Source organism: Monodelphis domestica, chromosome 3 (assembly GCF_027887165.1).
Source record: "Monodelphis domestica isolate mMonDom1 chromosome 3, mMonDom1.pri, whole genome shotgun sequence".
NCBI classification, from domain to species: domain Eukaryota; kingdom Metazoa; phylum Chordata; class Mammalia; order Didelphimorphia; family Didelphidae; genus Monodelphis; species Monodelphis domestica.
Genome location: NC_077229.1, coordinates 135,574,799 through 135,601,136, shown reverse-complemented (window position 1 = coordinate 135,601,136; position 26,338 = coordinate 135,574,799). Strand labels below are relative to the sequence as shown.

At 45.6% G+C, this 26,338-nt stretch overlaps 1 protein-coding gene across 1 annotated transcript; it reads left to right on the top strand.

Moving 5' to 3' along the window:
- The first annotated feature begins 14,396 nt into the window (after window positions 1–14,396).
- On the top strand, window positions 14,397–25,959 carry TRIB1 (tribbles pseudokinase 1). The gene is made up of 3 exons (XM_001381288.4): window positions 14,397–15,929; window positions 18,722–19,014; window positions 23,542–25,959. The coding sequence occupies exons 1-3, from the start codon at window positions 15,585–15,587 to the stop codon at window positions 24,005–24,007; spliced, it is 1,104 nt and encodes a 367-aa protein (XP_001381325.1). The 5' UTR covers window positions 14,397–15,584; the 3' UTR covers window positions 24,008–25,959.
- The last annotated feature ends 379 nt before the right edge of the window (window positions 25,960–26,338 follow it).

The following is a 26,338-nucleotide window of genomic DNA, read 5'->3' as shown; positions in this document are numbered from 1 at the left end:
CTGCCAAACATATTGGACCCTTCAGGAAACATGATGTGGTAACGGCAGGGAAGATAATTAGGGTGACAGGGTGGAAACAGCACTAATCCCAAAACTTGTCTTACTTGTGTGACCTTAGACAAGTCATTTAATCGCTGTGGCCTAAAGTTCAACAGCATAAAGTCAGAGAATTTGACTAGGTCAGGGTTTCTTAATTTAGGATCGAACAGACTTTAAAATATATATTTTGGGGGGGCAGCTGGGTGGCTCAGTAGATTGAGAGTCAGGCCTAGAGAAGGGAAGTCCTGGGTTCAAATCTAGCCTTAGATGCTTCCTAGCTGGATGGCCCTGGGCAAATTACTACTTAATCCCCAAAGCCTAGCCCTTACTGCTCTTTTGCCTTGGAACCAATACCCAGTTTGGATTCCAAGATGAAAGGTAAAGGTTTTTAAAAATAAAAATAAAAAATAAAATATATATTTTATTACTATTTAAACATAATTGGTTTTCTTTGCAACACTATTTCACCTTCTGTCTTAATTTTTTTTAAATTAACTCTTATCTTTCATCTTAGAATCAATACTGTATGTTGGTTCTAAACGGTAAGTGCTAGGCAATAGGGGATAAGTGACTTGCCCAGGATCACTCCAGTAAGGAAATATCTGAGGCCAGATTTGAACCCAGAACCTCCTATCTCAAGGCCTCCACTGAACCACTTAGCTGCCCCTACCTTCTGTCTTAGAATAGGTTCAAAAGAGAACTGAAATTATTAGAGCAGTGATGGCAAACTTTTTAGAGACCTTAGAAACCAAGTACTCAAATTGTAATCCTCACGATGCCCCCTTAACCCAGACAGGGAAAGGAAGAAGTGCTCCCACTGATCTGCTAGGCAAAGGGGCAGATCATGTGAGAAATGTCCTCATGGAGAGAAGGAGAAGAGCAACCCCCTCCAGCATGTGTGCCATAGGTTCGCCAACACAGTGCCAGTCAATTGGGGCTAAGTGACTTTCCCAGGGTCTCATAGCTAAGAAGTTTCTGAGACCAGATTTGAACCCAAGTGCTCCCAAATCCAGGTCTGGCACGCTAATCCTCTATCCATTGTGCCATGTAGTTGACCTTATATTTTTGCTTAAGTCACTTAAAAGCATTATTCAGAGAAGAGGTCCTTAGGCTTTACCAAATTGCTCAAGGGAATCCATGATATGAGCAAAAATGAAGAACGCCTGGGCTAGATAATCTCTAAAAGTCCCCTCTACTTCTAACATTCTGTGTTCTATGTTTAAGCACCTGATGTTCCAAGGTCCCTTTGCGCTTTAACAGGCTTATGTCCTAAAGCTTTTTCAAGGTGCCTACTAGGTAGGACATTTTATAATCCCATGACTGGACATTCAGGCCAGTGGTGGACTAGGGAGGTGGGAGGAGAAGGGATCACTTTTAGAGGCTTGGAGAGAACCTCCATTTGAGGATCAACCTACTCTAGACCCTTTGGGGGCAAAATTTCCAGGCTGAGAGTCAGGAGATGGGAGAAGCTGTGCTGTCAAGAGCCTGAGTGAGGAATGACCTCACTGGAGCCACAGTAAAGAGAACATGATTTAGGCCTGAATGAGATAATGGATTTTATTATCTATGTTACTTCCCCTTTATTATCCATGATGTGAGGAACTAGAGGATTACCGTGGAACTTTCCTAGAACATGACTCTCCCTTACTCAGTGACAGTTTTTACAAGTTCCTTCCAAAGGGCCATAAAAAATCCTCCTCCACAATTTTACACACACGGGTTATTAAAAACATGGAAAGGCAAGGCCTAGAAAATATGAGAAGGAAATTTCCTTGTTCTTCTGCCCAGCACTTTATAAATATTACCTCACTTTTTTTTTTTAAGTCTTCCCTTAGTATATAATTTCTAAAGCAGAAGCAAGGGCTAGGCAGCTAGGTTTAAGTGACTTGTCCAAGGTCACACAGCTAGGAAGTGTCTGAAGTCATATTTGAACCCAGGTCCTCCCAACTTCAATCTTGGCTCTCTATCCACCATGCTACCTAACTGCCTCCTCATTTCTTTTTCACAACATAGTGGGAGATAGGTGCTATTATTACAGTTGAGGAACCCGAGGCAGGCTAAATTACTTGCCCAGGGTCACACTGCTGAATGTATGAGGCCAAATTTGGATTTGGGTCTGTCCTGACTCCAGGACCAATTCTCTAACCATTGTGCTACCTAGCCATCCTTCACGCACCTGTCAAATTGATATTCTTAAAGCCCAAGTCTGTCCTTATTACCCCTCTGCTACAAAGCTTTGGTAGCTCACTAGTGATGAGACACTCCTGACTCCAGACCCAGTGTGGTGTCCACTGAGTCACCTAGCTGCCTTCTCCTTCTCTTTATGTAAACTATATTCCATTTACATGATTATTCACAATACTCATCTCAGAATCCCACTGGTCCCCTCCCAGCTGTAATTAGCAATGGAGAATGGTGCTTTGCCCCAGGGCCCTGATGATGGGGAGGAGGAGAGGGGTGGTGCAGGACACGCTTCCTCCCTTACCCAATACCTGTCAGTCCTCTTCAAGCCTTCTTTCAGTTGAGAATTATCACTAAGGTCAGCCTCTCATGAGCTTGACTTTCCTCTCCTGACTGAACTACTTCCCCTTATGCTGCCTCGGTGTCATTGGCACTCCCATCTCCCACATCCCAACTGTTTTTGCCCCAAGTTATGGTTTGATATACTTCATTAAGTCCTCCCCAGCTTTCATGCATTTTAACATGGTAACATATTTCTCCCTGTTGACATTCTTGCTATTCATCCTTTAAGGCTCAGATCAGAGGCCACTGTGATACTTTCCCTAAAACTCCTTACACTCCCCCCAAAGGGATCCCTTTGTTCCAGAGCCTCCCATTGGCTTTTTTTTTATACTTACCTTTTGTCTTGGAACCAATACTGTGTATTGGTTCCAAGACAGAAGAGTGGTAAGGGCTAGGCAGTGGGGGTTAAGTGACTTACCCAGGGTCACACGGCTGACAAATGTCTGAGGTCAGATTTGAACCTAGGACCTCCCATCAAAAGACCTGGCTCTCAATCTACTGAGCTACCCAGCTACCTCCTCCCATTGACTTTTAATATGTGGCTCTTGTTCCCTTAATTATATTCTTATTTGTATTATATAATTTAGTATCATAGAGAGGCAGAGTGAATAAAGGACAAGCCATAGAGTCAGGAAGATCTGAGTTCAAGTTCTGTTTATGAAACATTGTCTATATGACCATAGAAGGCATTTATCCTCTCACTTATCCTACTCTCTAAGATGCGGATCCTACTCTCTAAGAAGCTAAATTGCAGAGCTGTTGACTTGCATTGATAGTGTTTCCTCACTGGAAGTTCTCTATACCAGTAAAACCACAGGTCTAGTCCCTATCCTTATCTTAGTATTATAGGATTTAGAAGTTGATGTTGGCTTTTCATTTTAGAGATAGGAAACTGAGGCCCAGAGAAAGTGAAGTGCCTGCTCCAGATTATACAGGTTGAGCCAGGATTTGAGTCCTCAGACTCCAAATCCAATGCTCTTTCTAGCATATCAAACAACATCAATTAAACAATCAATATTTATTAAGCACTTCCTCTGTGCCAGGCATATGTGCTAAGGGCTGGGGATACAAAGAGAGACAATAGACAGTCTCTGCCCTCAAGGAGCTTACAGTCTAATGAGGGAGACAAGTGTAAACAAATACATTCAAAGCGAGTTATATACAGAATAAAGAAAAAATAATTAATAGAGGGGGAGCTTAGAAGAGTTAAGGAAGGCTTCTTGTAGAAGATGGCATTTTAGTTGGATCTTAAAGGAAGCCAGGGAGGTCAGTCAGTAATTGGAACAGAAAAGGGAGAATATTCAAGGCTTGGAGGACAGCCAGAGGGAGTGCCCAGAGCCAAAAGATGGAGTATCTTGTTCATGGAAGAGCCAGGAAGTCAATGTTAGCTCCTTTGTATACCAGTTACCCCCACTAGATTATAAGCTTCATGAAAGCAAAAACTGTGTGATTTTTCATTTTTGAATCCCTGGAACCTTGTTTGGTGTCTTAAACATTTAGCACCTTTTCCTCCACATGCAATCTGTTGCAAAGTCTTCTTGTTGACTCTATTTTCATAACATCTTTCTTCAGACACTGTCACCATTCTGGTGTAGGTCTTCATTATTGCATGAAATGTCTGGACTATTGCTGTAACCTTCTGATGGGTCTTCCTGTCTCTTATCTCTCCTCACTCCACTCTAGCCTTCACTAAGCTCTCAAATAAATGTCATTGCAACTATTCAATAAGCTGTAGTGACTCCCTTTCCTTTCCAGAATCAAATATAAAAATCGTGTGACTTTTAATAGCCCTTCATATGGTGGCCCCTTCCTACCTTTCCAGTCTTCTGATACCATCTCCTCCTCCTATTATTCATGCTACTCCCTCTGCTCCCCACTTCCCAAACCACATACTCTGGGATTTAGTGACATTGGCCTTCTTGCTCTATCCAGGGTATTTTCATTGGCTCTACTTCATGCTTGTGTGAAGACTTCCCCCAATGGAATGGGCAGATCATAACAGTTTGTTTGGTCGATGAGAAATTTGGATGCCTCAGTTTACCTCTCTGCCCTTTGAGAAACCTCAATGCCAAGCACCCCTGTTTTGGGGTTGAACTATAGACTTTAGAGCTGTTTAGGAACCCTTGACACAGGTGGGATTTGTGGACATAGCTAATGATGAGTTCCTTTTATTTGTTTTGGAGGCTTTCCTTATTGAGTTAAGTCTCCTCTCAAGAGCCCAGCTCCTTGCCTTTGATGTGACATAGCTGACCCCTAGTTGATACCCCTGAGGCTGACTGCAAAGAGGTTTGCAACCTGTTTGTGGTTTGTCTCTACAGGCTTGCCATTGCAGATTCTCCAGAGGGTATAAGAGACCCCTCCAAGTCCAGACTCTCTTCAGAGTTGGCAATTAGCATGGTGTTTTCTCCCAGGGTGGAGTTGACATTGGAGCTGGCATTTAGAGTGGTGCCTTCTCCCAGGGATACAGTTCCCGGAGTCCCCAGGAATGCAGGCCCTGTTGGTATTGGTGCTGGACTCTGATTGGTGGCCAGTGTTGGACCCTATCCCTATTCCTGATTAAAGACTTAGGTAGTTCTTTATTATTTCCAAGTTAACAGTTCCAATGACCAAGAAGTTGGCTCTGTGGAGGGCTTAGAGTTTGGTCAGACGTTGAAGCCCCAAGGTCATCCATTACATCCCTAGCCATCCTGACTTCTGTCTTGCCACTGGACTTCGATGACTCTGGCATACAGAGGCTGAACACTTTGGGCAGCTCTGTCTCACAATGAATTTACCTGAGTCAAGGCAATGTCATTGGGCCTCAATGCAAACCAAAGACAAACAACAACTCCATGCTACATATGAATTCTGTCCCTCCTCATCTCAGTCTTTTTGCTTCCCTGGTTTCTTTCAACTTCCAGCTCAAATCGTCCCTTCTGCAAGAAACTTTTCCAAATCCCATTGGATGCTAACACTTTTCCTCTGTTTGTTCTCTTCATTTTATCCTATCTATAGTTCATTTTTATGTTTTCTCCCTCATCAGACTGGGAGCCCCTTGAAGGGGGTTTTTGGCTTTTCTTTATGCTCCATCCCTTAGTATAGTATCTGGTACATAATGGGTACTTAATAAATACATGTTGCCTGACATAGTTGATACTAATGTTTATTGAAGTTAAAGCCTATTTTTAGCTAATAATTTATCTGAGAGGTCTCAGAAAATAACCCAAGATTCTGAAATGGAGAAGGTTGGAAAGTCTGTCCCAGTTTTACAAAAGGCCAAACACTTATCCCCACACTTCTCCCATAAATGGGCATGGAGACTGGGATTGTCAAGGATGAGAGGACAATTTTAGAGTCTTGGAGTCAATGGAGAAATGGAGCAGACTGTCTGAGGATGGCTCTGCAATGAGGAACCCCTTGACCTGGGTCAACCTCAGCATTGTCCATATCTCTAGGGATATTAACAATACTTTTTTTAAACCCATTCTTTCTGTCTTAGAATCAATACTGTGTCTTGGTTCCAGGGCAGAAGAGTGGTAAAGGCTAGGCAATGGGGGTTAAGTGACTTGCCCAGGGTCATACAGCTACATCCAAACCCCAGGACTTCCCAGCTCTAAGCCTGGCTCTCAATCCACTGAGCCACCTAGCCGCTCTTGGCTCCCAGTAGCTTCTGTTGCCTCATATTAATCATGCAGTTCCCTAGAATCTTCCAGTCATTTCAAAGGAAAATTGCCTTCTCTGTTCTGTTTGTGCAATTTTTTTTTCTTGGATATAAGAGGGAAGGATCCTTTTTCTTTGACTCTTTTTCAGTAGATGAAAACTTCTGGAGCATCCCTCTTGTCCTGTATTCTCCTTGTTTTCTCCTTGTTTCTTATTTTCTTTTTCTCAGCTATTCCCTCTCCTTCAACTTCACCTCTACTTTCTGCCTTCCCCTCCCCTCCCCCTCCCTTTCTTTCTTCCTTCCTTTACTTGAACAGCATAATTAATTGAGGTCAGTGAAGGGGAACCAGCAGGAATGTGTGTGTGTGTGTGTGTGTGTGTGAGAGAGAGAGAGAGAGATTGAGAGAGAGAGAGAGAGAGAGAGAGAGAGAGAGAGAGAGAGAGAGAGAGAGAGAGAGAGAGTCTGGTGCACTCATGTTTTTACTTTGGCACTCTGAAGGTGTCCAAAGGCTCCCCTGCCCTTGGAAGTCCTTTGCTGCCTAACCTGAACTGCTCTGGCCATATACCCCATTCCTAGATATTCAATGCTCACCGTTCCAGGGCTAGAAGTAAAAGCCATAGAATAAGCAGGGAAAATTCTCAGAATGCCTAACTACTGGAGCAGTTTCTAGAAGCAACTGGTCACTGCACTAACCTCGACATCTACTCCACTTAGAAGTCTAAGGTCACGCAACAAGAGTGTCCTCACTGCTTCCTGTGACCTATGGGAGCTTGGGCAAGACACTTGACCTCAATGGCACAGAAATAATTATAATAATGACAGCTGGCCTTTATAGAGTGCTTTAAGGTATGTAAAGCCTTTGACAAACATCTCATTTGCTTCTTACAAAAACCCTGAGTGATAGCTGTTATTATTCATCAAATTTTATAGATGAGAAAACTGAGCTAGATGGATATGAAGTGACCTGTCCAGGGTTACGCAGCTAGTATGTGTCTGAGGCTGGGTTTAAACTTATGCCTTTCTAACTTAAAGCCCAACACTCTCTCCAGAGAGCCATCTAGAAGCTATAATCAGCAGCATTCCATGTTCTGGACAAATGGTCAGTTAGCTTTCACTTGATGCTCTCCCATGAAGGGAAACTTACTACCTACCATCTTCCAAAGCAGTCTATTTCATGTGTGGAATGTTCTAATTGTCTAGAAGATTTTTCTTACACCTTCCTTTCATCCCTCCCCAAATTACCTTATCTATTTCATACATAATGCCTTCCATCTTAGAATCCATACAATATACCGGTTCCAAGACAGAAGATTGGTAAGGGCTGTGCAATGGGGATTAAGTGACTTGCCCAAGGTCACACAGTTAGGAAGTATCTGAGGCTAGATGTGAATCCAAGACCTCTCATCTCTAAGCCTGGTTCTCCATCTATTGAGCCACCTAGCTGTCCTCATACCTGCTTAGACACACTGACCCAATAGAATGTAAGTTCCCTGAGGGCAAGGACTGTTTTATGTTAGTCTCTGTATCCCCAGGACCTAGCAAGATGCTTAGAACATAGGAAGAATTAATGCCAGCTGAAGCTGAATCTCTAGGCCAGCCATCCTCAGGTCCTTCAACTGATCTTTGTAGGGCCAGATCTCCAATTCTCTTACATTAACACCAAGGACTGATAAGGTTAGGGCAGCCTTTGGGAGTTGGTTGGTGAATGAACATGGAGCCCTTATTTGGAGACTCTCAAAATACCTAGTTTTATTACTGAAGAGCTTCAAGTGACAGGACTGCAATTGAAAACCAAGGCAGCAGCTGCCCCCAAATTAAACCCAGTCCTCCAGGGCTCCTTGGGGCCTTTTGTTTAAGCTCCCCAACTATCCAAAGTCATAAATACTTCAGGCAAGCAGAGTGATGGAGTAGAGTTTATTTAATGAAAACCCTTCCAACCAGGCTAGTGCATGGGGCCCAGATTAGAAAATGAAGGAAGATGGGGTTGGCTGGCTGCCACCAAGGCATATTTCAGTCTGAGAGAGGGAAAATGGTATGTTTGGAGAGGCAAGATAAATTACTTAAAAATAGTTTGCAGACCTCTGATCAAATCATGGTGGGTCTGTGTGTGTGTGTGTGTGTGTGTGTGTGTGTGTGTGTGATGAAAAGAGAAAATGCAGCCCCCAGGATAAATCCTTTTTTAAAAGGAAAAAAACCCTATACTTTATATGTTCAAATGACTCATAGCATAGCAGATCCATAAAAGCATCAAACACAGGAATTTCATGAGCTTCTTAAAATACATTTAAAGGAGTCGGAGAGAAGGGAGACAGTACAATCATTTGGATAATCTTATAGCCATTTCCTGCACTGCAGTCCACCTACTAGCAGTGTGACCCTAAACAAATCACTCCCTTTACATTTCCATGTCTGTAAAATAGAGACAGCATCATCTCCAATACTTAACTTGGAGACCGTATGGGAAAACATTTTCTTAAGGTTTGAGGTTCTATAAGGTTTAAATTTAGGAGAACGTCTTAATTTTTAAGCTTTAAAGGTTCATGCTCTTGTTCTCAGGGGCTATGGCGGCCTCACCAAGATTTGGGGAAAGGTATCTACTATAGACTTGCAGATCTTGCCCTTTGCAGCCTTTCTTTTGTGGGAGAAGGACAAGCAGTAAATACAGATGTATATAGGTGATAATTTGAGGAGGAAAGAAATTCTAAGGGCACCCAGAAAGGTTCCCGCAAGAGACTCCTGAGAGGAACTTTGAAAGAAGCTAGAGGTTGTAAGAGTAAAGGTGAGAAGTGAAGGCATTCCAGACATGGAGGAGAGCCATTACAAAGTCAAGGTGACTGGAAAAGAAATGCCAAGTCCAGAGAATATCAAGTAGACCAGTTTGGCCACAAGGCAAAATAAGTGAAAGTTAAGAATGTGACATAAACCCAGAGAGGTAGGCAGAAGTGGGATACTGAGAGTTTAAACGCCAAACTAGGGGTTTATATTTTAGCCTAGTGGCAAAGGAAGCTATTGGAGTTTCTTAGCAGGCCAGTGAGCGTCTGATGTTCCTTAAGAAGGTTATTTTGGCAGAAGTATGTTGGATGGATTGAAGAGGAGGCCTGGAAGCTGGAAGTCCAAATTGGAGGCTGTTGCAGTTGTCTTCAGTGAGAGGTGATGAGGTCTGGGACCTTGTGGTTAAGTGAAGGAAAGGCATGCTAGGGAGGTTGTGGCAGGAGACTCCACAAGACTTTTCTTTAGAGTAATCACCATAGTAGGACTTGTTAAACATGGGAGTGGGGTTCTTATGCAGTCTTCTGGTCCAGGGTACTTCCCAACCTAGGAGCTTGCTCTTCTCCAGTGGTGGCTTGTCCTTCAATTAAGAAGCAGACCAATGACATCATGGGCTGATAGCCTGAACTGGATTTAAGTGAGGCAGAGTTGCATCAAACTCAATTAGAAAAGAATAATTTTGGGCTGCATTGATTTAGAAAATCACAAATTAACATTATCTTTGTTATATTGTATTCTTATTTATTTTGTTAAACACTTGAGAGTTACATTTTAATCTGGTTGTGGCTAAAAGCTTTTATACACCCCCCCCATCCCACCCTTCACCCTAATGCAGAGAGAATGACACCTCAGGTTTTCTCTTGCAGTTCTTTAGTATCCCAAGTTGAGGTGCTTAGTGGTAAGGGGTTGGAGAAGGTAAGCTGATCTATTAAACCTGATCTGCTATGAATTTCCCTACAACAGAAGAATTCACAGAATAAATTTACAGAATTGTTGTTGAGTAAATGAATCACAGAAAGGATGAGCAATGATTATCCTGTACCAGGAGGGGCCCTCCAGTCTTAATATGGCAGGGAGTAGGAATCTAGGCAATATCCTTAAAATATTCTGCATCTAGGTGACTCAGAGAGTAAAAAGCCAGGCCTGGAGTCAGGAAATCCTGGGTTCTAATATGACCTCAGATACTTCCTTGGTGTGTGACCCTGGCCAAGTCACTTAACCCCCATTCACTGTTCTTCTACCCTTGATACTTAGTTTCAATTCTAAGAAGGAAAGTAAGGGTTTAAAAAAAAATCTGCATCCTCAGAAGAAGAGTGGGAGTAAAGGAAGTCATTAAAGAATTGTATAACAGAAAAATGGGTTGGTCCAGTAGCACAATCAAGAAATTGAAGTTGAACAGTATATAGCTCCTTCTACTCTTTATTCAAAATATCCCATTTGATTTCCATTTCCTACAACAGATTGACCCCTTTAATTCCCACTCTATCCCTTATCTTCAGTTCTTCTTGGTCTTTGGACTAATTTCCTACTGCCTATAAATATGCCCTTGCCTCCCCATATTAAAAAAAACCAAAACAAAACAAAACAACCTCACCTTATCATTCCATTTGAGCTATCATCCTATTCTCTCTGCTGTTCTGCTTAACTAAACCCTTCAAAAAGGCTATCTACAATGGATGCCTCCATTTTTTCTCCAACTCTTTTTAACCATTAATGATCTGACTTCTGACATCATTCCATTGAAACTACTTTCTCCAAAGTTTATCAGTGATCTCCTAGCTGCCAAAATTAAGACCATTTCTCAGTTCTATTCTCCTTAATCTTTTAGTAGCCTTTGACATTGCTGATTACCCCCTCTTTCCTGATATTCTTTTCTCTCTAGGTTTTTGGGACTCTACTCTTTCCTGGTGGTGCTCCCACCTATTGGACCACTCCTCAATTTCCTTGGATGGATTCTTCCCCAGATCATGCCCTTGAACTGTAGGTATCCCTTAGGGTTCAGTCTTGGGCCCCTTCCTCTTCTCCCTCTATATTGCCTCACTTGGTGATCTCATCTGCTTCCATGGATTTAATAACTACCCCCATTATGATGACTTTTAAACCTACCTATCCTGTCCTAATCCCAGTCTTTCATCTCCAAATGTGCTTCAGGAATCTCCAATTGGATGTCCAGTAAGAATCTTAAATTCAACATGTCTAAAACAGAACTCATTCCTTCCCCTTAAACTCTTCCAGCAGCCTTCTACTCTCCCTATTACTATTGAGGGCAACACAATCCTCCCAGTTCCTCAGTCTCACGACCTAGGAGTCATCCTGGTCTTCTCACTATCTCTCATCCCTCCCCCCCACCCCCATATCGGAGTAGTTGCCAAGACCTTTGCAATATTTCTTGAACATGCCCCCTTCTCTTCTCTGATGCTGCCATCCCTCTAATTGCAGGCTCTCATCACCTCAAGCCTCAATTATTGCTGTAACCTGTCTTAAGTCTCTTCCCTCTCCTCCATTCAGCCATTAAAGTGATTTTTCTAAGGTACAGGTTCAACTATATCACCTCCTTTCTCAATAAACTCCATTGGCTTCCTATTGCTTCCAGGATCAAATACAAAATATTCTGTTTGGCATTCAAAGCTCTTCATAACCTAGCCCTCTTCTACCTTTCCATTCTTCTTATACCTTACTACTCAACACATTACTCTTCCACCTAGTGACATTGATCTTCTGGCTATTCCACCAACAAATCATTCTATCTGTCTATTTTAGGCATTTTCTCTGGCTGCTAGGACACTCTCCTTCCTCCATTCTGACTACTGACTTCTTGGCTTCCTTTAAGTCCCAACTAAAATTCCACCTTCTACAGGAAATGTTGCCCAACCCCTCTAAATTCTAGTGCCTTCCATCTCTTATTTATTTCCTATTTATTCTATATGTAATTTATTTCTCTATATTTGCTACCTTCTCCATTCAATTATAAGCTTCTTGAAGGTAGAGGCTGTTTTTTCCTCCTTTTTATTTTATTCCCAGAACTTAACAGAGTCTGGTATTCAGTGAGTGCTTAATACTTATTAATTGAAATGCTTATTAAGAACTAAATGAGGAAACTGAGGGTTAGAGAGGCTAAGTAATATGTCAACATTCAACATTATTATCTTTCTTTTGCTACTAGCTTCAACTGAAGTAAATTCTTTTTAAACATTAAAAAAATTTTTTTGAGTTCCAAATTCTCCCCCACACCCCAAGGCAAACAATCTGACATTGTACATGTGCAATCATGTAAAATATTTTCATGAAGTACATTTTTAATTAATTTAAATTAATAGTTCAAATAGCGACAATACTTTCCACCTCTATATTGCTTTACACTTTACAAAGTCCTTTCATATATCTTATCTGGGTTCTAGTCTCTCCCCCACAGCTACCCAGCCTTTAACTTGACGGGGTTTAGATTTCACCTTTGCAGTCCCAAATGGTTTAAAGATATGGAGTCCATGGCTCATTTGACTAAGGAAGGTTTGTCATGACTTTGCCAGAAAAGAAAAAAAATTGCGATGAAATGACATTTTTTAATATCTGGGCTTTCACTGGCTAGTTTATTATTCCCCTAAGCTATCATTCTGTCTCTTGCCTTACTGCTTTTACTCGGGCTCTCCCCCAAGTGGGAACGTTCTCTCACTTCAACACAAAGGCTTATCAGATTATTTGTCAGTGCTGCCTGCCCCCATAGCCTACAGGGTATTTCTTTGTGAGCATGTTCCCTCCCCAAGTAGGTTCTCTGCTTCAGGAGGGGCAGGAATTCCTAAGATTTCGCATGATGGTACACCGTTGGCGATTTGCAAATGCTTTTGACCCCCCCCTCCCCTTATCTTTTCGTAGGGAGGGTGATATAAGGTGAGTAATACCTTATGAGGAAAGTCCCCATTCTCTCGGCGGACAGCTCATGCCAGTCCTTTGTCACCTAAGGTGACCTTGATAATGAGATCCGAAGCCAGGGAGGGAATGTGAATGGTACTGTGGTTTTATCCTGGACTGTGTGGTGGTTTTGGTGAGACAAGTGCAAGGAAAATATGAAATGACTTATATTTAACTTGGGTAGCTGCACAGGGTATTTTAACTAAGTCAGTGCTCTTAGATTGTTTTCTAAAGGCGAAACTGCAGTTTTGCTGGGGGAATTTTAAAGATAGTCTTGCAAGGAAGGGAGAGAAGGAAAAGGAAAATGCTGGGTAACTTGTTATCAAGCTCTGGGTTTCAGATCCAGGCTAGCTATTCATTTTCCTAGGCCTGTTTCTTCATCTATAAAATAAGGGGGCCAGACTAGATCATCTCAAAAGTTTCCTGCTTAAAACTCTGAGATTCTACTTTTGATGGCGAGGGGCAGGACCGGAAAAGGGCGCTGTGGGCACAGTCTTGGGCACAGTGCAGGGGGGGATGGGCGGAGGGAGATCCTGGTTGGCCCGGTGCCCACTGACCCTGGGGCAAGGGGTGTGAGAGCAAGGCATCGGGAGAGAGGGAAGGAAGATATGAACGAAGCGGCAGCCACGTGGGGCCCTTCCGCTTTCAGGGGCTCTAGTCTTTGTTTCCATGCTGCCCTTCTCCTGGAAGCTCCAAGAGTCCCCGTAAAGAAGCCACTCCTGGAGCTTCGTGGAGCTATTTCCGTGCCATCCTGGCTGCAAGGCGTGGGGGAGCCCGGAGGAGGAGGCGGGGAGGATTGAAGAGGTGCTCAGTCTGTTTTCACGTCCCCCAACGGAAGGTGCTATTTGTGGAGCCGAGCACACCCCGGAGGGAGCCAGCCTGGAAGGGGAGGAGGAAAAGGGGGGGGGGGGAATCACATCCACATCCACTCTCATCTGCACAGGACTTCCCCGGAACTGCCGCGTGGGGGTGGCTGTATTAAATTCAATCATTCATCACCGCTTTCGCTCTCCCACCCCCCAGCAGCTCAAGCTGCAGCTGGGAGGCCTGGGAGGCCTGGGCGCTAGAAGCGCAGCGGGAATCTCTTCATATCAGGCTCCCCTTCCCTCCAACGCACCGCAGGCACCACACCGAAGTGCGTGCACCGCTCTGTGGCCCCGCTGCCCGGGGCTCTCTCTCTCGGGTTGCGGCACTTCGCAGCACTACCAAAGGCAAGGTCTAGGGTTCCCCCACCCCCGCACCGCAGTCATCAAGACTAGGCCCGCAGAGCTCGCGCGCGCTCCCTGGCACGCGCTCCCTTTCTTCTTCTCTCCCTCTGGACCCCGGGAACGCACTCACGCGCATTCCTCCCCCCACCTCCCTTCTCCTCCGCAGCCCCATTGTACTCCGAGAGCCCGGACGGTGAATCGCCACGGAGTGAATGGAAGGAGCGCCCACCAATGAGCGGCGGCCTTGTCCAAGCTCCACCCCGTGGGTCCCGCCCCTTCCCCATCTCTCTTCTCTCCCCCACCCCCCGCCCATCTCCGGTTCTCCTGGACTCTTGCGTCACGGCAACTTTTAATCCTCCTCTTTCCCGGCCCGCGGGTTTGGCTTTGAGTGAGAGAGAAAGAGAGAGAGAGAGATAGAGAGAAAGAGCTAGCGAGCTCCTCTCCGCCTCCTTCCTCCCCTCCTTTCCACTTTCTTTCTTTCTTTCTACCCAAGCGCGCGCTCTCTCCTTCCCTTCCTCTGTGTGCCGGAGGAGTATGTGTGTGTGGGGGGGGCGCGCGCACTCTTGCCCCGGACTCGTCACCTGCGTCCGTGCGCGCGCCGCCTGGGTGACTTAAAGCTGCCCCTTCCCCTCCAGACCCCTCCTCCCCCCGCGGGGTCCTGCTGCTGCACCTCCCCTCTTTTGCCCTCCCTTCCTCGCGCGGCTCGCCAGCTAACCGGGTGGTGGGCCGAGGAGCTGGAATCGTAGCACCTCATTGCACAACCCGGCTTCCCAACTGTTTACATATAATCGGACTGTGTGTATACTGCGTGAGTCACCCGCTGGAGGAGGAGGAGGAGGAGGAGGTGGAGGAAGAGAAGAAGGAGGGCACAGCCTGGGATCGGCGCACCGCACACACACTCACTCACACTCAGTCACTCTCCCTCACCCAGCACGGAGGCTGAAGAGCGCATAGGGAGAGAAGCGCCGCCAAAAGTTGCCAAGGTGCCTTTGCCCGGAGACTTGGGCTTCACGGTTCTGGGTTACTCGATTGGCATTCACTCTGCCGCTTCGGAAGCTTCGCTCCAAGTCCCAGGCCAGCAGCTCCCCGGATCCAGAGTGCGAGGCGCGCTTTGCGCAGACTTTTCTCCGTCTGGATTGTCTCTGCAGCGGCGGCGGAAGGAAGCCACCCAAACCTGCCCGTAGCGGCTGCAGCGAACCGGGATTCTCGGGGGACCCCCAGTCCTGAGCCGCCCCCTTGGGCGGGGTGGAGGAGAAGGCGGAGCTGGCCCCCAGGCCGCCCGGTGGCTCTTCAGGCTGCTCCGGCCCGGGCTGCAACGTGGGCGCCCTAGAGCGGCTCTGGCTAGCTTTGCCCCCCGTGGGGGGTGAAAGCCAGAAGACCTCGAGAGACACCCCAGGCTCGGCTGCCGCCGTCGAATCTCCGAATCGCCGTCCCCCACTCCCAACCCCTTCCCGGATATCGGGGTTTAAAAGCCCAGTTCCCTGGGCTAAGGGATCTGGATGTGTTCCTTGCGCCCTGCCATGAGCCGCAAAGTCCAGCCCCGCAGCCCGGGCCTGCTGCTTCCTGCCGCCCGGGGCTCCCCATCCAAGCGCCTCCTGGACGGCGACGAGGCAGCCGCGGTAGCGGCCAAATGCCTACGACTGTCTGAATGCCCGAACCCTCCGGACTACCTCAGCCCTCCCAGCTCCCCCTGCACTCCCCCGCCGGCTCCTTCTCCTTCGGCGCCCGGCGGCAGCGCTCCAGGACCCAGCCGAATCGCCGGCTACCTTCTGTTGCCCCTGGCAGAACGGGAGAATGTGTCCCGGGCGCTGAGTATCCACACTGGGCAGGAGTTGCGCTGTAAGGTACGGCTGCCCCCCGGCGCCCACCCTCATTCCCGACCCCGAGAGATGCCGCGTGGGAGAGGGAGGGTTGGACAAAGGTCTTGCAGGATCGTCTGTCCGAAGGAACCTTAGGAATCTATTCATTCAATCTTCATCTACAGTCACCCGCTTGGGCTGGGGGGGGGGGGGGGGCGGCACTGTTATAGTAAACCTATAAGGAAAAAGGGAGCGGACTGGGGAAAGCAGGCAGGGGGTCTCTTACGGAGAGGTGGGAAAGCTTTCTGTTGGGATCCGAAGAGACCTTTCTCAGTGATTCTGGAGTGGACTTGAGGTGTAGGGCGGAGGAGTCATAATTTTTAACTGCATTTCTTTTATTTAAAGTCCCCTGCCCCTTGATGAGTCTTACCTTCTTTCCCAGGACAGTAATTTCATCCAGCCCCTCACCCCTCACTATCAGTTTCATTGAGTGGAGGTGTCCCCCCGGCACAAATGCAAGCCCTAAGCCTGCTGGCGTTTTACGTGCTAGAACTTTTCAGTGGGCACCCAGTCATAAGCCTCTGTGGGATCCCATGACCTCTAAGATCCTGATTCTAGAATTCCCCCCTTGCCCCCTTTTCCCCAGGTCTCCCAATCATCACTCTTAGAACTGACACTTCCTATTAGAAAAGTGGGGAGCCCAGCCTCGGCTGGAACACTCATTTCCTTTAATTCCTGCAGTGGGTTTTCATTTTAACATCGAAGAGAAGACGAATTCCCAGAAACAGGATCTGCAATTTCCTTTGGTGCACCCATGCTCTTGACATTTCCAACAGATCGCTCCTCCAGAGAAACCCACAGATGCACATTCCCTCCCTCGGAAAGCACAGCCGCTTCAGAAAGCCAGGGCTTGCTCCCTCTGGCTTCCCCCGCTTCACCTGAAGTGAGGGGTCAGCGGTTGGGTCAGCTTGGTTTTCTGCAGCTCACCTGACTCGGGTTGAATGGAGTTTTTGTCGTTGAGTTTGGCTACTGCCACCTGCTGTCTGACCTGGGGGGGATTTTAAATGCTTGCAAAAGCTGTGCATTTAGGGGAAGAAAAGGGGGGCTGGTTCTAAGTAGCCAGCCCCAAATGCCCCTTTGGCTGAAATGTTGATGGATGGTGGTAATGGGGGCTGACTGGGGCGAGGGGAGAAGGAAGTTCTTTGAGTAGTAGCAGAGGGATTTTCCTTGCTAGCCCTCTATCAGACTGGCACAAGAGATGGGGTGGGACCTGAGGATTGTGTAATCCTATCCAGTTCCTCCCAACAGATAATAGCTGGATCCAGATGGTGACGGTCCATGTGTCACCGTTTCCAGTTGAGTCTAGGATATGAGTAACCCTGGCAAAAACAAAAGGCCTTTAAAAGAACACAATTGGTTTCTTAGAGAAGTTACCCATTCTCTGGGAAAGGGAAAAAAAAATCGGTGGATCCGAAACTTCTCCTTTGAAGGCATTAACTGAGCTTTTCAGAAACAGATGAATGATGGTTATACCTGAGTCACACCTCGGGCTGCTTAAAGTGCTTGTCATAGTCTGATTTATAGTTTTCTCTCTGACTTTTGTTTCTTTCTTCCTTTGTTTCTGCCTCCTTGCATCACTTGTCTTTTGTGTCTGCCTGTCTGTCTCTCTCCAATCATCTTTCTCCTTCCCTCCAAATTACATTCTGCTGTTTTTCTCCTCTACCTTTCCCTGCAGCCTAGATCTTGCAGAGTCACCATATTCTGTGTACTTTGTATGGCCATCCTTCCTCTCTAGACTAAAATAATCGACAGTAGCAGTTTTTAAGCTATTATGGAGTAAAGCCAGAGTTTCCTGCCACTTTGATGGGCAAAGGAGACAAGGAATGGACCTAGCCTCTCTAATCAGTCATCAGTGAATGTTGATTCAAAGCATCCACTGTGTTCAGAACACTGTGGGGAGAGAGAGGGATCCAAAGACTGAACATCCTTGCCTGGCTGGATCCCATTGTCTAGGGAGATGGGGGCACCCACCGATGATAATAGACCTTTTAAGTAGGTAGGATGGATGCATAGCTGCTCCTACCACTTAACCGGGTCTCTAAGGACTTGCTAGGTGTTACTGGTTTAAGTATCGGCAGAGGCAGTGTGAAATTTAGAGGAAGGAGGTCACCTAAGGAATAGAGTAGAAAGACACAGCCTCACTTGTGTGGAAATTAAACATCCAGGTTTAGCATGGGTGCTCAGAAGCAGCCTCAAGACTTTTTAGTTGCCTATCATGTGGTTTATTTATTTATAATTAAATTTTTGAAACCCTTGCCTTATGTCTTAGTATCACCTCTAAGACAAGAGCAGCCAGGGCTAGGCAATTGGGGTTAATTGACTTGCCTAGGGTCACACAGCTAGGAAGTGTTTGAGGCCTGATTTGAACTCTGGTCCTTCCAATTTCAGGCCTGGCCCTTTTTTCCACTGGGCTACCTAGCTTCACCACCTACTACAGGGTTTAAAGATGGAAGGAATCTTTGACTTTAGAGATCATCTGACCCAACCTCTTCAATTTATAGGTGTGGTAATTGAAATTGAGAAAAGTTAAGTGACTTGCCTAAAGGTCACATTAAGTATTAAAGCTGCAGAGCTAGAAATCAAATCTAGATCACTCAATTCCAGATCCAGGGATGTTTTCCACTATACCATATTGCCTCTTGGTGTATGACTGAGGGACAGAGATTTTTGGTCAGCCAGAAAGTAGCAGAGCTGAGATTTGAACTCAGGCCCTTTGATTCCAGTTCCAGCCCTTATTTTGACTCAGAGAGAGCTCATTTCCCATTTCCTTTCTGCAGGTGTTCCCTATTAAGCACTACCAGGACAAAATACGGCCTTATATCCAGCTGCCATCTCACAGAAACATCACAGGGATTGTTGAAGTGATTCTTGGGGACACAAAGGCATATGTCTTTTTCGAAAAGGACTTTGGGGACATGCACTCCTATGTGAGAAATCGGAAAAGGCTTAGGGAAGAGGAGGCCGCCCGCCTCTTCAAGCAGATCGTCTCTGCAGTTGCGCACTGCCACCAGTCTGCCATTGTGTTGGGTGACTTGAAGCTCAGGAAATTTGTCTTCTCCACCGAGGAGAGGTGAGTGTGACAGCTAATGATGGGTAACTTTTCTGCATTTGCAGGATTCTGTTAGTACAAATTTCCAGTTTAAAAAAAAAAATCACTTATACCAGATTTATTATTTAAGAGACCCAACACACACTGTCCCCTGCACCAGTTTAAAAAACAGTGCAGCCTTTTGGTTTATCTTCAACTCTCTTAGAAGATCTAGGAAATAGTTTTAATGGATAAAATATGATTATAGAACCTTTCCCTTCCAAAATTACATATGACATCAGGCTACAAGTATGTAGCATACAAAGTACGTCTTTATGATATAACTATTTACTGCTCTTTTATAGCATCCTGTCTCATGGGAGAACTTTTCCAAGAGGCCTGGGCTTTTGGAAAGGATGGATGGGTCCCTGATGTCTCGTAGGCATAATCAGCTACTCTAAGCTTAGTTATTGTGAGGGGATGCATTGTCTTCTGGCCCTCCAGCCCACGTGCTTTGTCATACTTCTGTATAAAATGGTGTATCCATCTTTTAAAATAATTGCATAAATCTTCAGAAAACAGCCCATTTGCCTAATAAATGGGGATTTGGCATGAATTCAGTGTTAAATATGTGTCATGCTTAGGTAATAAAGGACTAGGTTAGAGGAAGAGGTAATAAAAATTCATGGTAATTTAGGTATTAATTTTGCATTTGAGGTAATTTAGGAACCTTATCAGTCAACAAGCATTTATTAAGCCCCTACTATATGCCAGGCACTGTGCTAGTTACTGGGGATACCAGAAACAAAACAATCCCTAACCTTAAGAAGTTTGCAGTATAATTTTACTTTATTTTATTGTCATGCAAAACACACTTCCACATTGTTGTAAGAAGAGCACACTGAGATATAACCAGAACCCCCAAACTAAATCAGAGATACACTGAAGGAGCTTATGTCCTACAGGAGGTGATGATGTATGTGCACAACCGAATATAAAAAGTAAATCCAAGGTGAATTTATGGGAGAGAATACTTAACAACTGGGAGGGGGAGAATCCAGAAAGGCTTCTGATGTAGAATGAAATTGTACAGGATAACTGGTTCCTTCCTGCATTCTGGAGTAGACTTTGACAAAGTTAAAAAGAATTTTTAAAGGTGGCCTAGCGAATAGAGCACTTGGGACAGTTTCTTCATGGGTAAGATGAAAGGGTTTGGTTCTGACCGTAATGTTTCTTTCAACCTGGGTTCAAATGCTTTCTAGCTGTGTGACCCTGGGTGAGTCACTTGGCTTTGTGTGCCTCAGTTTCCTCCTCTGTAAAACAGGGATCCTCATAGTACCTCCCTCTCAGAGTTATTTTGAGGATCAGATGAAGCAAACACTATATAGATTTTCGCTATTATTCAGCCCAGTGAATGACATGATGGGTGTTGCTGTTCAGTGCTGCCTACTTTTCCCTGTCCTGAGGGGTACCTTCCTTTTCCTTCCTCCAGCCCAAGGATGCTTTGATGAAACACTAAAGCAGATAAGTGACTAGAAGGTGATGCAGATCAGGGGAACTTTAGATCTCCCTGAAATATTCATCGGTTTAACTTTTTCACTTAAAGCACTTCTAAGCCTGTGCCTGGCGAAGTGCTTTTTGAGCCTTACACGGGCATGGTCCAGAGGACGAGATTGGGATTCTGCTTCGAGATGAGGCTAGTGGGCAGATTCGTGAAGGGCAGCGGCGGCCTACATGCTTAAAAGAGAGGAGCGACGCTGGGCACGTTCACCTCTACAGAGGTTATCCTTTTCTGGGAAGAGCCATCGCCCCGTCGCGCGCCCCGAAGTGTGCTTTGCACAGGCTGGTGTCGGGCGCTTCCAGCTCGGCAAACACGGGGTTAAGCAACTTCAGGCTGACGCCGCTCTTGTCGAACCAGCACAGGTGCAGGGTTTTAGTCCTAGGCAGCCAATGGGGTGGACAGTGTGGGTTGAGTCATATTTTCCGTTTACAGAACCAGTGGGTATTTTACATAACTACGGGAGGTCACCCTGAGGACAGACCCGAGTGAAGCATGTACAGTACACTCCGCTGAGCAGGAAGGGAGGGGGGACACAGAACGCCAGAGCCGCTGGGAGGAAAGGGAATCCATCCATCAGCGGGACTCACTGTTTCTGGTGAACCTCAGAAGTGACTTCACTGAAACTGGGCATTTCAAAGGGCTGTGGGAGAGACAGACTGGGACAGGAAACGGGGATGGCTCATAGGGAGCTGGGGAGAACCTGGACAGTCCGGTCTGACAGCCAAGGAGGCTCCTGCTAGGAGCTGGTCGGCTTGTGGAAAGAATGCTAGATGGGGCTCGCAGCCTAGCTCTGCCATTTACTGCCTTCGTGACCCTGGACCTCGGTTTCCTAAAACGAGACGGCTTGGCTCTGTGACCTTTAAGGTTTCTTTCAGACCTGACATCCTGTGGCTTGCTTGCCTCCTTTGGACCAAAGGTTTTCCAATCGCAGGGCTTCTCGGTGCCTGTATATTGATGCAAGTACATCAGTGCCTATAATGGCAGACAAGAGTTTTCCAATTATAGAATTTCTTAATGCTTATAAGTTGTTTTATGTACCTCAGTGCCTCTATTATTAGACTAGAGTTTTCCAATCACCAAGTATTTTAGTGCTCCTAGGTTGGTATAATTGCATCAAGGCTTCTACCACTAGCTAAGAATTTCCCTAATAACCAGGTTACTTAGTGCTGTGTAATCTGTTACCCTAAAAACTGCATTTCCCAGGAGCCCACTGACTTCCTGTCATTACGTGGTGACGTAGACAGGGAGATATATTGGGTGGGGTTCCTGGTCTTGCTCTCTTTTGCTTCCTATCGAGACTGGTGGAGTGGGCTTTCGAACAGGGAGATAAGCGATGGGCACGTGGTCTTATTTTGTTACCTTTTTATTCCTTTACTTCTAATGATCACTAATAAATCTCCAAAAATATAATCTTTGAAACTATTATACATTAATTTTAACTTTTACAGTGCCTATAAGTTGGTGTATGTGCATCAATATCTATACTACTTAGGTAGTTTCCAATAGCAGGTTTCTCAGTGCTTCCATGTTGATATGTGGGCATGAATGCCTATCCTGGCAGACATTGTGTGTCACTCATTTAGGGAGAGGTGGCACAGACCCCAAATTCACCACTTCTTGCTTGTATCACCTCTCTCTCTGGGCTATGCCTCCTCTACTCTGAAAGTGCCCAAACAAATATAATTAATATTCCTTACCACTTTCATATCATTATTATTAAATGCCACTGCCCAGGTAGACAAGATTTGTGTGTGTGTGTGACCAGAGGCAAGGCTACCCAGCAGCACACAGCAAAAATGACTTAAAGCTTTGTGTTCTCTTTAATTCATGGTGTTTACATGCTTCAGAGCAACACAGGCAGTTCATGACTGGATACCAGATTAAATCAGTGAAGCAAAAGGACAAGTGACGTGACGCTCTCTGAAAGAGAACTCATTGCTCTTTCCAGATATTCTTTACCTCAAAGGTCAGACTCCTTCCTTTTACCCGGAAAGGAATTCTGCAAAGGTTTTGCAAATTCTCCGACCATCATTTTCATTGGATTAAGCCTTGCTGTTTACAAAGCACATTCCAACATGATCTCATTTGATTCCTTGGTCAGTGTCCTGGAACATTTATTAAGTGCCTACTGCTTGCCAGGCACTGTGGGTCAAATCTCCATGAACATAATTCTAATGATTCTTGCAGTTATGAGGTAGACGAGGATAATGTGGTTTCCTCTTGTGTAAAACGAAGATGGGTTTGGACTAGGTGAGCTCCAGGTGGGTTCTAGCTCTCAATCCTTTGATTCCCTATTACAAATGAGGAAACTCAGGCCCAGAGAAGTTAAGGAGGCTGGCAAGTTGGTAATAGGACATAATGAGAATAATAGCTCACACTTAAATAGTGCTTTAAGATGTGCAAAGCCCTCTATATAAAGGGTTTCATCAGATTCTTACCACCATATTGCAAGTGTAAGTGATTTGCTAGTAAGTGGCAAAGCCAGGACCATCTGCTTCCTTTCAGTTCCTTCTCTTATTTTTGAAACCATTACCTTCTGTCTTGGTCTCGATTGTAAGACAGAAGAGTGGCAAGGGCAGGGCCACACAGCTAGGAAGCATCTGAGACCAGATTTGAAACCAGAACCTCCCATCCTCCAGACTGCCCACTGGGCCACCTCGCTGCCCTTCAGTTCCCTCCCTTTTAACAACATTAAGTATCAGTACTTCAAGCCAGCACTGACATCACTAGGGCCTGCATCATGCCCTTTAACTGGGCAACCATTTGCTGTAATTGGAATTGTTCGGTAACTGTTGAGATCTCCATTGTTCTTGTCACTCGTAAGAGCATTTGATACTTGTGCAGTATTGCTGGATTTGCCTTTACCCCCTGGGCTTCGGGTAGGGGTGAGCCGTCTCGGTCCCTTCCAAACGCTGGTTATGGACTTGAGCCGTTAACATTTGCGGTTTCCATTTTTGGCTGCTCTTCATTTTTCACAACGGCTCCTATTTATTTCTTCTGTCTTGCAGGACTCAGCTCAGACTAGAAAGTCTTGAAGACACTCACATCATCAAGGGAGAAGACGATGCCCTGTCGGACAAGCACGGCTGTCCGGCCTACGTGAGCCCTGAGATCTTAAACACCACAGGGACCTACTCGGGCAAGTCAGCGGACGTTTGGAGTTTAGGGGTGATGCTCTACACGCTTTTAGTGGGACGATACCCCTTTCATGACTCAGACCCCAGCGCCCTCTTCTCCAAAATCCGCCGCGGACAATTCTGCATCCCTGACCATATATCCCCCAAAGCCAGATGCCTCATTCGCAGTCTATTGAGACGGGAGCCCTCCGAGAGACTCACGGCTCCAGAGGTCTTACTTCATCCCTGGTTTGAGTCGGTCTTGGAACCTGGATACACAGACCACGAAACAGGAACGTCGGACCAGATCGTTCCAGAACACCAGGAAGACAGTGACATTAGTTCCTTCTTTTGCTGATCCTGAAACCTCAAAAACCTCATAATTCTCACACATGGCATTTTTTTTTCTTTCAAGGGTTTCGTCTTTCCATTTTTATAGATGGGTAGAGCTTTAAGTGTGGTGACAGCCAGATAAGTGACAGTGTAAATACGCAGAGCTGCTTTACTCAGAATTCCTGTTCCTTATGTCATCATGCGGAATGACGTTGTTGCTATGAACACTCTGATTGGCGGCCCTGCAGAGCCTTTACGGTTCTTGGGGAGGCCTCCTGTCTGATGGGTTGGGTGCTGAGACGGGCATTGGGACAGAATCACACTTTTACCATGAAGCAAACTTGAAAATTTTAGAGGGAGAATGAATGAATCCTGAAAGTGGCTTTTGGTGTATGTGTGGTCACTTAACCTGGCAGTAGCCATATTTTACCATTGAGATAAACTGTTGGTCCAATGAACCCGCCATCTTGCTGCTCTTTGGATAGGCACCCCTTTGCCTTTGCAAGGGGCTGTGCCATCCGGTTGGAAGTCTGCTAAACCTGCATCCTCTCCTTAGATTCCTATGCCACTGGCTTTGCCCTATTCCTTGATCAGACTGTTTCAGGAACACAAGCGCCTGCCCTGCTACATAAATCCAGACTCGTTCCTCAATTTCCTGTTAAGACCTCATATACACTAATGCCTTCTCCCTGAACTTGAAACTCCCCCCCCCTTTCCTCCTGACTCTCCCGTCTCTCCCCATCTCTTGCCCCAGCTATAAAAGTACTTACTAGCTAACCATGGGAAAAAACAATCATAAAAGCTTCTGAACGCCCGGCTATTTCAGAACTCTGATCTCAGACAGAGAGACTGCCTTTTTGTGAATAATTTGAGTCCTTGGAAGCAGTTAGCTTTTTTGGTTCCTCCCAAGTGTGCTAGCACTCATCTCTTTCTGAGGCTGTTTCAGGGCTGGCCATCTTGTCCCGGAGGACAAGGATCAGGAGTTCCCTGTGCAGCAAATGTCCAGTGTGTCCTTTCTTCAGCAGGAAACGTGGAAATGTTTAGAAAGCAAGCCTCGGATAGTCTTAGGAGAGCCTCAGACTGGTTTCTAGGAATGTCCCTTCCCTATTTAAGTATATCTGCCTCTAGCAGTGTGCGTGCGTGTGTGTGTGTTTGCATGATGGTTGTTAATACTTCAGAATTTATGTGGTTAATAAATCAATGTATCTGTGTCTTTGACTGCCCCGGGAGAACAAGTAGGCCTCGTCCTACGTGAGATTCCTGCTTTGTCTTTCCAGCATGGCCCTCTTTGTAGCTCTGTGGAGAAATGGCAATTTGTAGGAACATAAATCTAAATGAAATAGAAAACCAAAAGTTTTCAGTAAACTTCTGGAACAGTCCCAAAGATGAGTTGGTTACACGGGTAAATGGAACATTTTCTCTATGTATATGTAGATACAGACATATATGTACATCCATATGTACATATACACACGGCACAGTCATGACGTGGTCGTTTCACAGCAGGGCTGAGCTTCGGCGTGCTCCGATGCCTTGCGAGGGGGCCATGGATACCTCAAGCACTGTGGACTCTGTACATACGTTTGACTTTTCCTACTTGTTTCGTCGTCGTCCTTCGTTTGATCCTGAGGCTTTGTTGTCCTTTTTTCGTCTGTGTCTGAATAACCAAGGTGTCAAAACAAAGGTAAATGTGAATCTTTTGGCAATACTAACTTGACAGAATCATGGGAATTAGGGAGGAAAGCAGGGGAGAAATGGAGCGTCTGGAGCCTCTGATGCACTAACACTCTCGTGGTTGTGCGACATTTTGCGACATTTGTATCTGTGATACAGCCTACGTGTAAAGAATCTGTGTGCGCTGGCATCTGCCAGGGAAGCTAATAACACTATGTTGACCCTGTAAATATGTATATATGTGAAAATGGACATGAATGTCTGACTTGTAGAGAAGTTTTAATAAACTCGGTTTCATAAAAATGTCTTGTTAATATTTTTATAAAGCCCAAACTCATGGGCACTGAGGAATTGTTCATCCTTCTCAGGTGATAGAGGGCTGAACCTGAAGTCAGGGAGACTCCTTGTCCCAAGAGTAAATCCAGCCTCAGACACTCACTAGCTGTGTCACCCTGGGCAAGTCACGTAACTACCTCAGTTTCCTCATCTGTAAAATGAACTGGACAAGGAAATGGCAAAATCACTAGTATCTTGGCCAGGAAAACTCTAAATGGGATCACAAAGAGTCAAATAATTGAGAACAACTGAATGGCAATGGAATGAAGTCTTAGGACTCTTTAGTGAATTTGAGTGACGCAATAGAAATTCAAAGACTAAAAAAAACACCCCCCCCAACAAATTA

What these genes read in the sequence shown, in the direction of transcription:
- TRIB1 (XM_001381288.4), top strand. Translation starts at nt 15,585, where the DNA reads ATGTGTTCCTTGCGCCCTGCCATGAGCCGCAAAGTCCAGCCCCGCAGC. An exon ending in GGCAGGAGTTGCGCTGTAAG is followed by an intron (nt 15,930 to 18,721) that starts GTACGGCTGCCC and finishes TCCTTTCTGCAG; the next exon opens with GTGTTCCCTATTAAGCACTA. An exon ending in GTCTTCTCCACCGAGGAGAG is followed by an intron (nt 19,015 to 23,541) that starts GTGAGTGTGACA and finishes TCTGTCTTGCAG; the next exon opens with GACTCAGCTCAGACTAGAAA.